Source organism: Salmo salar, chromosome ssa06 (genome assembly GCF_905237065.1).
Source record: "Salmo salar chromosome ssa06, Ssal_v3.1, whole genome shotgun sequence".
Classification (NCBI taxonomy): domain Eukaryota; kingdom Metazoa; phylum Chordata; class Actinopteri; order Salmoniformes; family Salmonidae; genus Salmo; species Salmo salar.
The window spans coordinates 32,192,211-32,207,801 of NC_059447.1; the positions used below are offsets into that span (position 1 = coordinate 32,192,211).

General features: G+C 43.1%; 1 protein-coding gene across 1 annotated transcript; it reads left to right on the forward strand.

Annotated features, from left to right (window-relative positions):
• Positions 1-983: 983 nt before the first annotated feature.
• On the forward strand, positions 984-10,146 carry LOC106606996 (neuronal pentraxin-1). Its single transcript, XM_014203525.2, has 5 exons — positions 984-1,524; positions 1,946-2,153; positions 3,257-3,501; positions 3,797-3,976; positions 8,156-10,146. Exons 1-5 carry the CDS (start codon positions 1,063-1,065, stop codon positions 8,375-8,377), a joined length of 1,317 nt encoding a protein of 438 aa, XP_014059000.1. The 5' UTR covers positions 984-1,062; the 3' UTR covers positions 8,378-10,146.
• The last annotated feature ends 5,445 nt before the right edge of the window (positions 10,147-15,591 follow it).

Consider the following 15,591-nt stretch of genomic DNA (forward strand, 5'->3'; position numbering starts at 1 on the left):
TATTCAAGTTGTTTCATTTGATTTTCAACACTGATATAATTAATAAAGGCTGAGTACGCAACCAAAAAAGTAATATTGCTCTCTCTGAATAATTGAAATAGCAAAAGTCCTTTTTATGGATTGAATTATTCAGATGATTACAAATACTGCATTCAAATACTGCAGACTGTGTTGACACTTTGCAGTATCGTTTTGCCCAAAGGGCAAAAACAGGCTGACACCCCATGGGTGCCTGAGGGCCTCAGGCTGACACCCCATGGGAAAACATTCTGGGTATTACCACTGAGTCACTTACAAACCACCATGCCTGTGTGAGGGGCCTGACTTAAGGTGGACCAGCTTGACAATAGATGAAGAAGATTAGGAACATATTAATTTAGAGCATTCAATTATTTTCACGTTTCTGCAAAATTATACTGTACAATGAGAAATATATGCAATTTACCAAATAAAGAAAACCACTTAACAACATTCTAATAAACCTGGGTGTGACAGTCAAAGAAGTGCAGCTATTGATGGTAATACAACTGCTGCTCGTGTAATTATACTGATGTTAATGGCTGTGCTGGCTGCTGTAAACATGCAGACAGTGTTATCTATTATAAATATGGTAACATGAGAAAATGTATATGGGGCTATCAGTGTCACAGCCATACAGCCCTGAACTTCCTTTCGATGTGAATTCAGTTCGGTCGGTTTTGCCTATATGCACAAAACGAACACAGCTGACTCTCCTGATACCCAGTAATGCCATTGCTGTTTACCAATCCGCAAATTTTAAATTAATAATACACATTAAGAAATGACAAATTGTCGTCGTGATGAATGATTTAGCATCCGGGAGCCTCGAGTTTCATCTTTGAGCGTGAGGCTCCTTCCACCTTGACGTCGAGAGGTGATTAAGCTGCGAGAGTCCTCCTCTCCGTGATGGGGTGAATCTGCTCAGCGCAGACCACGCGCGCTATATAAACCGGGCGCGCGCCACAGACGGATTACAACAAAAAGCGACAGCTCCGTGGTCCTGAAATCACTCGCCACACACCACCGCTGCTCCTAAACCAAATGCAACACAACACACACGGCGAAATGCAGGCCATTAAGAAGGCAATCTCTTGGAAACTTTTTATACTTTGTTACTTATTCGTGGAGGGTTCGTGCCAAGACTTTGGTGATGGACAGACTCAATTTATTTGCACGTCGGTGCCCAAGGATATGGACATATGCGCCGCTACCTTGCAAAACAGTATGCCTGGAGAGGATCTGAAGACTACTGTAATGCAGCTCCGGGAGACCGTCCTACAGCAGAAGGAGACCATTATGAACCAAAAAGAGACTATCAGAGAACTGACTTCCAAGTTAACTCGCTGTGAGGGCCAGAGTGCGCCCGAGCCCGGACCTGGGGGAAGGAGAAAAGAGACGGGGACCAAAAATACTATGGGGGATGTATCAAGGGGTCCCTCGGACACTTTGGCGCAACTATCGCAGACATTACAGTCTCTAAAGCAGAGATTAGAAAATCTCGAGGTATGTGGAGAACCATAATCTTAACGAAATAATAGGCTTTATACATTTCACCAATCATTTTGGGTGAAAAACGAGATGTTTATACAATGGCTAAATCACGTTGCACTGTCCTGTCCAACTCGCACTGCCGCCCTTGTACTTTGTTTATCACATTTACTTCCAGGGATGAACAGCCCTCCACAATGTAGGTTAATACTCTGCACTAATCGTGAAATTTAACAAGTCATGCTGAGGACAGACACCTTGCCGGAGACGAATTTAGTTGCTAGATGTAGGCTACCATGTTGCTAACTCCACAGGGCAATAAACCTTAAATAAATTAATCTGGCATTAGCTTTACGATGTCCCTCAGCATATGGGTTGTAATGTTTCTCAGTATTTTTAAAACGTTTTTTTAACTAATCATTATTTCATTCCACAGCAATTCAGTCGGAACAACAACTCGGTCCAGACGAACAGTCTGAAAGACCTGCTACAGAGTAAAATCGACGATTTGGAGAAGCAGGTGTTATCCCGTGTGAACAGTATAGAAGATGGAAAGCCTGGGCTGCGGAACGAGACGGAGCAGCGCGGTAGAGTGGAGTCGACTCTCACATCCCTGCACCAGAGAATCACCGACCTCGAGAAAGGTGCGAGCTCAAAAACGCCACAAATACTTGGCCGGCATAGTTTAACTAATTAGTATTGCCGTTTAAAAACAAAAACGAGCTATTCTGAAAGACCTTTCAAATCCAACTGAAGTGATGTTTATTACTAATGAATAGATTAATGTCAATATACGAAATCAATTGGTAATATGGCTGGTGTCCATTGCATCGCAGGGGAGGGGATGGGATCCGGTGAATAGCTGCATTGCTTTGCATATCCAATTCCACAAAGATGTGTGGCTTAAGAAGGTGATTTACTGTTTAAGGCATCCGTAAAAAAGGGATGGTGCAACCTTCTGTATTTAGAACTTTCCCCTTAATTAATGCAGATCAAAATGGTTAAATTCTATTGAAACAGCCTTCTCCACTTGCACCACGAGCCGTTTGAGCAGAGCAAAGTTCGCCAGGACCCTATGGCGTAAAGCTCCAGCTCCTTATAGCGGGCAACAAACACCGTTGTAAAGTCCCGCCGAGGGAGGGGTGAGGAGAGACCAGGACCGCTATTCCAAACGCTTTGCTCATGTGATGCCTATCATGCCGCAGAAAAAAACGTGGAACCACAAGAAACAGGATTTTGTTGTATAACTACATTGATCAGTCAACCTTCAGCAGCAATCCGCTGCAAATCTCCCCTGCGCATTACGTGATGCTCAGCGACATATTTTACAACCTTCAAAAAATAAAACTCAAATCCTCACGTTCATCTTGACCTGACAATCACAGTTGGTTGTTAAAGACAGGACACATGTCCCACCATTGATGTCCAACAAATTGGTGTCACTCAGATAGCCGATATAAGAGGCTCTAACAGTGCTCTACAGTGCTTGACTTGGAGTGAAATATGTTTCTGTACTAATTTTGGGTGCTGGTACTGTTTATATTTAGATGCAGGAGCTCCACAATATTTCTTAGCTAATATTCTATAAGAGGAACAGGAGCTCAAGCAGTAGAACATCTGAGGTGCCAGTACTTAGTACCGGTGAGCTCCTGCCCAAGTCAAGCACTGCTTCAATAGGCCTAGGCTATCCCACAATAATTATTGTGACAGGTGACATCTTTAACCTTGTCCTCTGTTTTGTTTACAGGTCAGAAAGAAAACAGGCCGCTGGATAAATTCCAGTTGACATTCCCGTTGAGGACCAACTACATGTATGCCAAAGTGAAGAAGAGTCTCCCTGAGATGTACGCATTCACTGTCTGCATGTGGCTCAAATCCAATGCATCACCTGGGGTGGGCACGCCGTTCTCCTACGCAGTGCCAGGGCAGGCCAACGAGCTGGTGCTGATTGAGTGGGGGAATAATCCTATGGAGATACTCATCAATGACAAGGTATACTCACATGTTATTTTACATGATGCATATATCACCAACAGTATACAAAATATTATTTGAAAGCAGAGTATTGCATCAAAATTATTCTTAATGTATGAACATGCTGATTGTAGCATGAGTGCCTGCACTACAAACTACAAAGAAATATCATTTTTGAATTAGACCACACTGACTATAAAGCCTCAAGCTTTTTAATAAATATGCAAGCTTTTTTATTTTAGTTGGCTGCAGTGATAAAAAAATATAAAAAACTCCAGCATATACTAAAAGAAAATACTGAAATCCATTCCAGGTAGCTAAATTACCATTCATTATCAATGACGGGAAGTGGCATCACATCTGTGTCACATGGACAACTCGAGATGGAGTATGGGAGGCTTTCCAAGATGGAGTCATGAGGGGCAGTGGAGAAAACCTTGCTCCATACCATCCAATCAAACCACAAGGTGTTCTGATATTGGGACAAGAACAGGTATGTCCATTACAATTTTAATGGTCAGTTTTTAATCAATACACTTTGGTACCTTAGGACATAATATCAAAAGGGACATGGCCTATAGCATAAACATAGCATCAGTCAGACCTGAGCTGCTGACTCTCAGGTTCCATAATAAGATGGAGGAATTATCCCTTTTAGGCATGAATTTGGATCGATTGTCAAATTAAATCAATCAAATAAAATAATATTTGTCACATGCTTCGTAAACAACAGGTGTAGACTAACAGTGAAATGCTTACCTCTAGGCCCTTCCAAACAATGCAGAGAGAAAAAAAGAGAAATAATAGAAAAATAGACAAATAATAACACAAGGAATAAATACACAATGAGTAATGATAACTTGGCTATATACATGGGGTACCAGTACTGAGTCGATGTGCAGGGGTACGAGGTAATTGAGGGAAATACAGTGCGTCCGGAAAGTATTCAGAACCCTTCTGCTTTTTCCATATTTTGTAACGTTACAGCCTTATTATAAAATGGATTAAGAAAAAAACTTTCCTCATCAATCTACACACAATACCCCATAATGACAAAGTAAAAACAGGTTTTTAGAAATTTTAGAAAATATATTAAAAAAAACAACTGAAATATACATTTACGTAAGTATTCAGACCCTTTATGCTGTACTTAAGCACCTCTGGCAGCAATTACAGCCTTGAGTCTTCTTGGGTATGATGCTACAAGCTTGGCACACCTGCATTTGGGGAGTTTCTCACATTCTTCTTTCCTTCGATCCTGACTAGTCTCCCAGTCCCTGCCACTGAAAAACATCCCCACAGCATGATGCTGCCACCACCATGCTTCACCGTAGAGATTGTGCCAGGTTTCCTCCAGACATGACGCTTGGCATTCAGGCCAAAGAGTTAAACTTTGGTTTCATCAGACCAGAGAGTCTTGTTTCTCATGGTCTGAGATTCCTTTAGGTGCCTTTTGGCAAACTCCTAGCAGGCTGTCATGTGCCTTTTACTGAGGAGTGGCTTCCGTCTGGCCACTCTACCATAAAGGCCTGATTGGTGGAGTGCTACAGAGATGGTTGTCCTTCTGGAAGTTTCTTCCATCTCCACAGAGGAACTCTGCAGCTATGTATGAGTGACCATTGGGTTCTTGATCACCTCCCTGACCAAGGCCCTTGTCTCACGATTGCTCAGTTTGGCCAGGCGGCCAGCTCTAGGAAGAGTCTTGGTGATTCCAAACTTCTTACATTTAAGAATGATGGAGGCCACTGTGTTCTTGGGGACCTTCAATGCTGCAGACATGTTTTGGTACCCTTCCCCAGATCTGTGCCTCGAAACAATCCTGTCGCGGAACTCTATGGACAAATTCCTTCAACCTTTCTGTTTTATATTTTTAATACATTGGCAAACATTTCTAAAAACCTGTTTTTGCTTTGTCATTATAGGGTATTATGTGTAGATTGTCCAAAAAATCTATAATTTAATACATTTTAGAATAAGGCTGTAACGTAACAAAATATGGAAAAAGTCAAGGGGTCTGAATGCTTTCCAAATTCACTGTATGTACATATACAGTAGGTAGGGATAAAGTGACTAGGCAACAAGATAGATAATAAAAACTAGCAGCAGCATATGTGACGAGTCAAAAGAGTTGCTGCAAAAAGGGTCAATGCAGATAGTTAAATAGTGAACCAATAGCTCCCCGGACTAACTATTTAGCAGTCTAATGGCTTGTAGTAAGCTGTTCAGGGTCATGTTGGTTACAGACCTGGTGCATCGGTAGCGCCTGCCATGCGGTACCAGAGAGAACAGTCTATGACTTGGGTGGCTGGAGTCTTTGACAATTTTAAGGGTCTTTCTCTGACACAGCCTGGTATAGAGGTCCTGGATGGCAGGGAGCTCAGCCCCAGTGATGTACTTGGCCATATGCACTACTCTCTGTAGCGCCTTGTGGTCAGATGCCAAGCAGTTGCCATACCGGTGATGCAGCCAGTCAAGATGCTCTCAATGGTGTAGCTGTAGAAAGTTTTGAGGATCTGAGGGCCCATGCAAATCTTTTCAACCTCCTGAGGTGGAAGAGGAATTGTCGTGCTCTCTTCACGACTGTGTTGGTGTGTGTGGACCATGATAATTCCTTAGTGATGTGGACACCGAGGAACTTGAAGCTCTCAACCTGATCCACTACAGCACTGTTTATGTGGATAGAGGCATGCTCAGCCCTCCGTTTCCTGTACCTACAATCAGCTCCTTTGTCTTGCTGACGTTGAGAGAGAGGTTGTTGTCCTGGCACCGCATTGCCCCTAAGGTTCAATGTTGAGGGTCAAGGGTGGTGGATGTGTTGTTCCCTTCCCTTACCACCTGGGGGCAGCCCCGTCAGGAAGTCCAACATCTAGTTGCAGAGGGAGGTGTTTAGTCCCAAGGTCCTTAGCTTAGTGATGAGCTTGGAAGGCACTTTGGTGTTGAACGCTGAGCTGTAGTCAATGAACAGCATTCTCACGTAGGTGTTATTTTTGTCCAGATGGGAAAGACAGTGTGGAGTGCAATAAGATTGCATTATCTGTGGATCTGTTGGGGCGGTATGCCAATTGGAGGGGGTCCTCTGTGTCTGGGATGATAGTGTTGATGTGAGCCATGACCAGCCTTTCAAAGCATTTCATGGTGGCAGATGTGAGTGCTACGGGGTGATAGTCATTTAGACAGGCTACCTTGGCATTCTTGGGCACAGGAACTATGGTGGTCTGCTTGAAACATGTAGATATTACAGACTGGGTCAGGGAGAGGTTGAACATGTCAGTAAAGACACTTGCCACCTGGTCCTTGCATGCTCGGAGTACATGCCCTGTTAATTAGTCTAGCCCTGCTGCCTTTTGAATGTTAACCTGTTTAAAGGTCTTACCCACATCGGCTACGGAGAGCGTGAACACACAGTCATCTGGAACAGCATGTGCTCTCATGCATGGTTTAGTGTTACAAGGCTTGAAGCAAGCATAGAAGGTATTTAGCTCGTCTTGTAGGGTCGCATTACTGAACAGCTCGTGGCTGTGTTTCCCTTTGTTATCCGTGATAGTTTGCAAGCCTTGCCACATCCGACGAGCATCAGAGCTGGTGTAGTAGGATTCGATCTTGGTCCTGTATTGATGCTTTGCCTGTTTGATGGATCGTCGGAGGGCATAGCGGGATTTCTTGTAAGCGTCCGGAATAGTGTTCTGTTCCCTAAAAGCGGCAGCTCTAGCCACTGGGAGTGTGAGAAATGATCCTTTTTACACATGAAACCAACATAGTCTCAGGGCAATTCGTATTATTCTGTAAGTAAATCTGTGACACTCCATTTCATATGATATATTACTTTATGTACGTTACATTATGAATGGAATAGCGATCGTACAATATCATACGAAATATAGGATGTATAGTATCATATTGTACGTCTTACCCGGTCGTACAATAGCATATGAACTGAATGAAGTATATTATACAACACTTTGTGGGACGTATACTATTATACGTCTTTCTCTGGGACCAGGTTGCTTATTGCGCCATAACCACAAATGAGAATTATGGGGAGAATTTATGTTGGCGGTTAGGGGAACTAAAAACAAAGTTTAGGATAACTTTTGTAAACGGTTAGGAGAACTAAAACGACAAAGTTTAGGAGAATTTACATAGCAGGTTAGGTGAAATTGGTTAAGTTTTAAATAAGAGTTAGGGGAAGAGTAAGTTAAAATGCTACAGTTGTCCCCAACGCGACTCGATCACACAACCTTTGAATTGCAAGACAGTTGCAGATTACTCCCATCCATCCCCCCCAACCAATCTCCCTTTCTAGCTAAAGTAACTACACCATTACTAGGTATCATATGTCTTGGAGGTGCTAAGAAATACGTAAAGTATGAGGCCAGGCTGACGAAACAGGGCAACCCCAATTCTGATTTATCAGCTCACACTGCAATGGCAAAATGACAAGCCATTTGCATGGTAACGTGATTCATCAGTCAAAACAATAATCTGGCTAAATGAAAAAGTCTACTCATTTGATATATGAGCTATCCTTGGTTTCATCTAACAAGCCACATGGATGGAAGCATGGATAAATTATTTAATGCACAAATTAACTCCAAAGGTTAACTTGAAATAATTGTTTTCCTTTGTGTTAGCACAATATCCATCTTCATTAATTCTATATTATTTCCCACAGGATACGCTTGGAGGGGGCTTTGATGCTACACAAGCTTTTGTTGGAGACCTGGCGAATTTTCATATCTGGGACCGGAAGTTGTCTATTGGAGAGATATACAACCTGGCAACTTGCAGCAGCAAAGCGCAGATAGGCAACGTGTTTTCGTGGTTGGAGAGCAGCATTGATATTTACGGAGGAGCCTCCAAGTGGACATTTGAGGCTTGTCGTCAACTGAACTGAACTGCAGGGAAAAGTGAAAAGCCAATGAGAAATGTGTGTGTTAAAGCCTCTGTTCATAATGCGTCTGATTTGATAGATAAAGAAGAACTTATTTCGGTAAATGACATCTGGATTTGTTATAGATATGGAATACTTTATGTGTGGACACTTACTAGATTTCTACCTGTCTAAAATAAGAATCTGACCTTGTTCATCTTGGATATTTCAGTTAGATAGTTTTGGCATCTGGTTGGATGCTTCAAAGCACTTCGTCCAACAGGCCGGTTTGTTATCTCATGGTCTTCAGAGCAATTGACACATACAGGCCAGCATATCACCACAACGCAGTGCAGACGCAGACAGCACTCCCCGACAGAGGACCACTTAGAACGTCCACCATCAGTAGAATTGGTGACCATGTAGTTGTCCCCGACGAGGAAATCGGGGAGGGGACTGGGGATCTGTCTCCGTCCGTTAGTACATTAGTGCGTTCGTACATTAGTCACACGTGACATCTCAGACAGCACTAGGTCGGTTGTGACAAAACTTGAATGATGCGTCTTGCATTAGATATCCGGCATTTACAAAATTACACTGATTGGCCAGATGATGGCGCTATAACAAGAATTGTATAATATTTCAAATGCAAACTTTGAAAGGTCACGTCCATTACCCCGTTTGACCTAATGTCATGAAATTCGGTACATAGGTCCCTCTCCTCAAAAGAAACATATTTGCCTCAGGGACCAATAAGCTTCACCATTATGGATTTTCCGTTATTTAGAATTTTATGAAAAACACTTAAAACGCTACTCTTCTGGCACCAAATGACCGATCTGCATGAAACTTGATATGTGGCATCTATGGCAATATTTTCCAGACTAGTACCTAAAACAACATGGCCACTATTGACCAATAAATATTCACTTGGGCATGGTCTGGCAAAAATTAGTCAAGGATATTCGTATTGTAACAAATGCTGTCAAGACTCAACATATGACTCAGAGTGATGAGTCTAGCTAACCCACAAGATATCTCAGACACCACTGGCCCGATTTTGACGAAACTTGGGTGAATGATGTGTCTTGTCATAGAAATTGGTCATTTACAAAATCATACTGATTGGCCAATGGGGTGGCTGCATCATTCGTGGGGGACGACATGCTTACTGTTGCTTTGTTTTTATTGGACTGGGGACACGCATTTCAACCAATCATGCGATTTTATTTATATTGCCATTGCCTGGGATTTTCACTGTGATCAACGGGTGGACTTGAAAAGGAATGTATACTTAAATGGTTATGAAACAGGCACAGCTTTCTGCTCTATCGCTATCGTTTCTCTATCACCACCTGCTTGACGCAATTTTGTGTAAAGAATGACATATTATTTGCCAACATACAAGCCTGGGTGCCTTGGGATGTTGAAATAACTCAGCACATTCATTATGATTTGCAAAGTATTTTCTGTCGTATTTATTTTCCTGTAGGCCTACAACGAGATTTATTTCCAAAAGAGATGTTTATTATCATAACACCTTAAGTTGGATAATAAGATGATTATTGTACTTAAAAGCAATTCATTGAGGTGTTTGTACTTTAATGGGAATGTTTTCTGTACAGTAACTGCATGACTTAACTAATTGCTGCAGCAGCATCAACAAAATCTGCTTTTACTATCCTCCTTTTGGGTTGAGATTTTATACTGTATTGTTATATGCTCAAAGCATGGCAACACTGAAATATGAAAAAGTTCTAATTTTTTAAATAAAATTGTGATACCTGAATCTATCCCTGTGTGAGTGTGACATTACTGTCACAGAGTAACCCATGCATGTCACAGGCCTACAAATGTTTTTGAAAGCATATGAGAGTCCTCTTACATTTCTCTATAGTCTCAATTAACATTGTGAAACCTATTGTCAAGAATCAATGGCAGGTTCAGAGACCTCTGTACACCACTCGCTTGTATTTCCTCTTACTAGATATGCACAGACTGAGAGGCATTGAGAGGCCTGGGTTTCAGTATGTGGCATCAGTGGATGAACCGGGTCTGTGGTGTAACAGCACTACTGCTCTCTTCTTATGGAAACCCTAAAAGTTGAACCCTAAACGTTGTGGCCAGGACCCGGAGAGGATAGAGAAGGTCAACACTATCTGCCTCCTTAAAAGAAAAGCTAGTCCTCAATACCACTGGATAAATCTCCCGGCCACCGCGACCCAGACAACATCTCAAGGTGCATTCCATTGCCACCAAGGTCAAGGGCTACCTGGGAAATATTCTGTCCTCCTGACATAAAAATACACACACACACACGTAAGAACACACACACACCAGTATTCCCAAAACTTGATGTCTATTAGCAATAGCTTTGAATCGACGACAGGGAGAGAGGAGTTTAACTGAGATACGCAGATGACATGCCCATTTCCCATTTCCATTTAACTAGTTAAGAACAAATTCTAATTTACAATGACGGCCTAGGAACACTGGGTTAACTGCCTTGTTCAGGGGAAGAACGACAGATTTTTTTACCTTGTCAGGTCGGGAATTTGATCTAGCAACCTTTCGGTTACTGGCCCAACGCTCTAACCACTAGACTACCTGCCGCCCCATTGTAATGCATCCTGTATCCCATATACAATCACAGAAATACCATGTAAAACCGGTTGGCAGGGCTTGACCTATAGCTAGTAGGGTTCATGAACTCAGTAATGAGGCCAGGTCGATAATTCATGGTAAAACCACCTCAGTTGAGTGGTGGGCTTCCCATGATCCACCTCTGGGACATGGAACACATCTGAAGTCTTTTCCCCAGGTGCCATCCTGCTGTAGCCTATACATATCCCATAGCCATTATCGCGTGCTGCTTTGGACACAGGTGGAGTTGGGTTACAGAGATAATTCCTACTGTGGTAGAGAACAGCAGACAGGCTATCTATCCCCTGAGTGACCACAGCCTCTGCGTGGCCCCTGGAGCACTGGCCGGAAATAGACCAGAGATATAATAGGTCAACCTTGTCTTCACCTCTGGACCATGTGTGTCTGGTCCGGATCAGGCTTTTTTTGGTCTGACCCAAATCCCGGCCCAGATGTTTTGAGGTGTATTTTTATCCTAGCTGGACAGGAGGGACTCTGGTCAGTATTACGTGGCCAATAGCACTACTATTCTGATGTAAGGTTCCTATCAGGGTCATCTCCTCCACATCTGTTTGTCTTTATTATATCATGGTCTGAAATCTAACAACCAACTCCAGTCTTTCACCATATTCTGAAACCCTTATTCTCTCTCCCTTGGCGTGACGCAGTAGGAGCAGTAAGAATAACACTGGGGTGGTAATGAACAGGTAAAGGCTGGTAGCTGGAGGCTCCTGGATAACAAGCTCACAGTGCTGCACTGGGAACTCAATATCTTACTACAGGTGTACTTCAGCATCTCATTGCATGAACTTCAATCCACAACTCGAAGGTAACTGGCTCTCAATAGACAGTCAACAAACCAGTAATATCTACCATGCTCCACACAACAGTACTACATATTCAACTATATTGTATATTATAAACTGGGTGGTTCGAGCCCTGAATGCTGATTGGCTGACAGCTGTGGTATATCAGACCGTATACCACAGATATGACAAAACATTTATTTTTACTGCTCTAGTTATGTTCATAACCAGTTTATAATATGGTAACCAGTTTATAATAGCAATAAGGCACCTCAGGGGTTTGTGATATACGGCCAAAATACCATTGCTAAGGGTCCAGGCGTTGCGTCGTGCCTAAGAGCAGCCCTTAGCCGTGGTATATTGGCCATATACCACACCCCCTCGTGCTTTTTTGCTTAAATATACCCTGTCCCTGTCACGAATGTTTGTAGAGAAGGACCAAGGCGCAGCGTGAGTATCGTTCCACATCTTTTTTAATACGTGAAACTTCGCAAGACATACATTAAACTATAAACAAAATAACAAACCGTGACGACAGAGGTGCAACATGCACTAACTCAAAATAAGATCCCACAAACAACAGGTGGGAAAAAACTGCCTAAATATGATCCCCAATCAGAGACAACGATAGACAGCTGCCTCTGATTGGGAACCATATCAGGCCAACATAGAAATATAACATCTAGATTACCCACCCTAGTCACACCCTGACCTAACCAGAAATAGAGAATAAAAAGATCTCTAAGGTCAGGGCGTGACAGTCCCTGACCCTTTGACTCACACTCCACACTGGCAAGTCATCCCATTCACAGCTAAAAAAGCGTGATGTGTGAGGACGAGTACTGCATACAGTTGGCCCACTCAGAATGATCTGCCCTAAATTATGAATTGTATTTGTGTTTGTATGTGTGTCCATAGCTCTGACCACTATGGTATTCTCACAGATGCCTGGTCCGGTTGACCAGCTTGGCTGGTTGGCCTGTGTGACCTTGCCGTCTGCATCCAGCTAGCTATGACTGTATGAAGGTGGCAGCTAACAAGATCTCTCTCTCCTGCCATCTTCCACCTGCTTTGAATACATAATGAGAAAAGCCAGGCACTGTCCCACCAGTGACCAGAGCCTGATGAAAAATGCATGACCAGTGTGGGTAAACAGCCCCTCAATGTGGGTCAGCAGAGAGGAGAGGAGGAAATTATGCAAAGGTCATATTGATGTTGAATATGATCCTCACTTCTTGTGATATTTAGAAAAACCTTGGGAGGTGCGTATTGGATTGTTGATGAGAATGTTGGTCCGTGACAGTACAAGTGGTTAGAGTGATAGAGCTTCTGATAGGTCAGCTGCAGAGCTTGGAAAAACATGACATCATCAGAAAGAGGTCATAGAAGCACTACATCTAGTATGACTCTGTCATTAGTCAAAGTATCAATACCCCATGTGGGTGGGAGTGGCCTTAGACCAATGGGAGAGTTTCCTAGAGAGGCTGAATAAAGAGTGACCCTGAGAAGTCCAATATCACCAATTACCATTGATGTAAACCCTACCATTAAAGGCCTTGTGAAACTCCTTTGTAGTTAGTTTAAAACTCCTTCCCAGCTCATTTGAGCAAGCACAAGCAGTAGATCACTGTTCCAATCAAATCTTATTATGCTAAGTATTTCTGGTCAGCCTTATTAAATATGTACCCTATTCATTATTGCACAGCATTAGCAAACCATTCCCATTCATCTTTCTTGTAATTATTTCATGTTGGATTACAGCAGGCAGAGCTACTGTGGATCCCCTCTGACTGTCCATAACAGAGGCCGACAGAGCCCTGTGGTAGACTGGCAGAGAGACAAGACAAGAGGCGTTTGTAAGGCAAACTGAAACAGAATATATATGAGACACATCCGTATTCGTCCATAATCTCACAGCCTTCTCTATGGCTGTCAGACTCATGCTCAACACTCCATGTCACTGAATGAATAATTTATTTCATCCCAGGAAGCAAAGAAAATTCTCCTTCAGATTTCTCTTTTGCCAGTGCACCAGCCAGCCACTCAGATTCACTACTTCTTCCACCGCCGCAGTCGACGCTTTGCCTCTCTGGGGAAATACAAACACAAACATTAGGCTGGGCAGATTCCTTTGAAGAACCCTCCCCGAGCTATCCCAGATAGGCAGGTATCTGATAACTTCTCTAGGGGTAAAGTCATTTTGGACCAGTGCTTTTAAGAGAAGAAGCTAGTTAAGCGTGCTTTACATACAAATTACCTGCTCTTTGCACCAGGGATGAATATCACTGCAGGTTGTATGAAATCATCAGCACAAATAAAATGTGAGGAGTATATAGATGGTAAGTATCAAACTGCAGCACCCTCAGAAGCCACCATTTGAGCAGTTCAGTGTGTTTTGGGTCGTGGCGTCTCTGGGGGCCCATACAGTTTGTCTTGTCTAAAGGATGACAGTGCAGATTAATGGGCCAATCCAGCCCACTCATCCAGCTCTTCCTCCCCTGGCGCTGTGCCACACTCTGCAGCTCAGTGCCTGCTGGGAGGTCACAGCCCCCAGAGGGGGTGGCAGAGTGCTGTTGCCACCAGGGATAGGGGAGGGGAACACATGTTATGTTGTGTGTGCCCCCCCCAGTAGGAGTAAAAGGGTCTACTGGGATGAGTGTTTAGAGACCAGTTGCCTGAGAGGCATTAGCCACGGGAGGTGTATGACAGAAGCCGACACCACAGGAATATTTTTCAAGACATTGCCACAATCTCTGCACCCTCTGGGAACGATGCCAGGGGCTGTGTTCCATAATCAGGTCAATCAGAGACAGAGCACCTTCCCACCATCTCTCACCCCCACCCAGCACACCACCCTGCACCTCCTCACAATTCCTGGGTTTGGGCACAGAGCACAGACTACTGGTGCCCTGCTATGTGTGTGAACATACAGAGAAGGTGTGACAGGGCTGGTGCCAGAAGGGGGGAAGAGGGGGGAAGGAGGGGGAGCATCACACCTAACCAGACAGAAACAGAAACAGATGAGCTATACTGACAATTCTATGTGTCTGAAAAACAGGAAATCAACAGCAACTCTCATGCATACAAATAAAACAGAAACTATAAATTAGTGGCAGCAGGCAGAATGTGAACAAAGTTCAACATCTGCTAAGTTGGGCACATTGGTCCTTTTCATAAGAACCCAAACAAAAATAAAATATGAAGATAAGAACAAAAGCTGCAATCTTAATCATTTTTCTAGGATTGAAAAATTGGGATCTCACTCCAAAGGATTACAACTTCAAATGAAAACAGATTCTGTTGGGAAATGTTTTCTAAAGTATGACGAAAGCTAGCTGCAAAGCCAAAAAAAAGAGAAAGAAGTGCTCTAGTCTCTAGAACACAAAGGGATGTATGTACCACAGTCTCTTCTGTACTGAATGGAACTCTTTGAAAGAATCTAGAGAATTTAAAGATTTCATAGGGCTGAGTCACAATCAAACCAGCCCAGACAGTGTTGACAACTTGGATTAAATAGTGGCCAGGAGAAGATGTTGGCCAGAACCACATACAGTACCACTTCTACACAATGGAGGACAGACACATAGATGGAAGTACAGGGCAGGCAGTGTTAAAAAGACCAGCCCATAGTTTCATCACCCCTGAACTATTAGTTAGCTGTACTCTCCCAACACCCCTTATTTTCTTAATTAGTGGTACCTACAAGTCACCCCACTTGTATCAGCCAATCATAGTTCACCATTCCCATGCAGCTCACTGACCTCTGCTGCTGCCATCAGAGTGAGATCG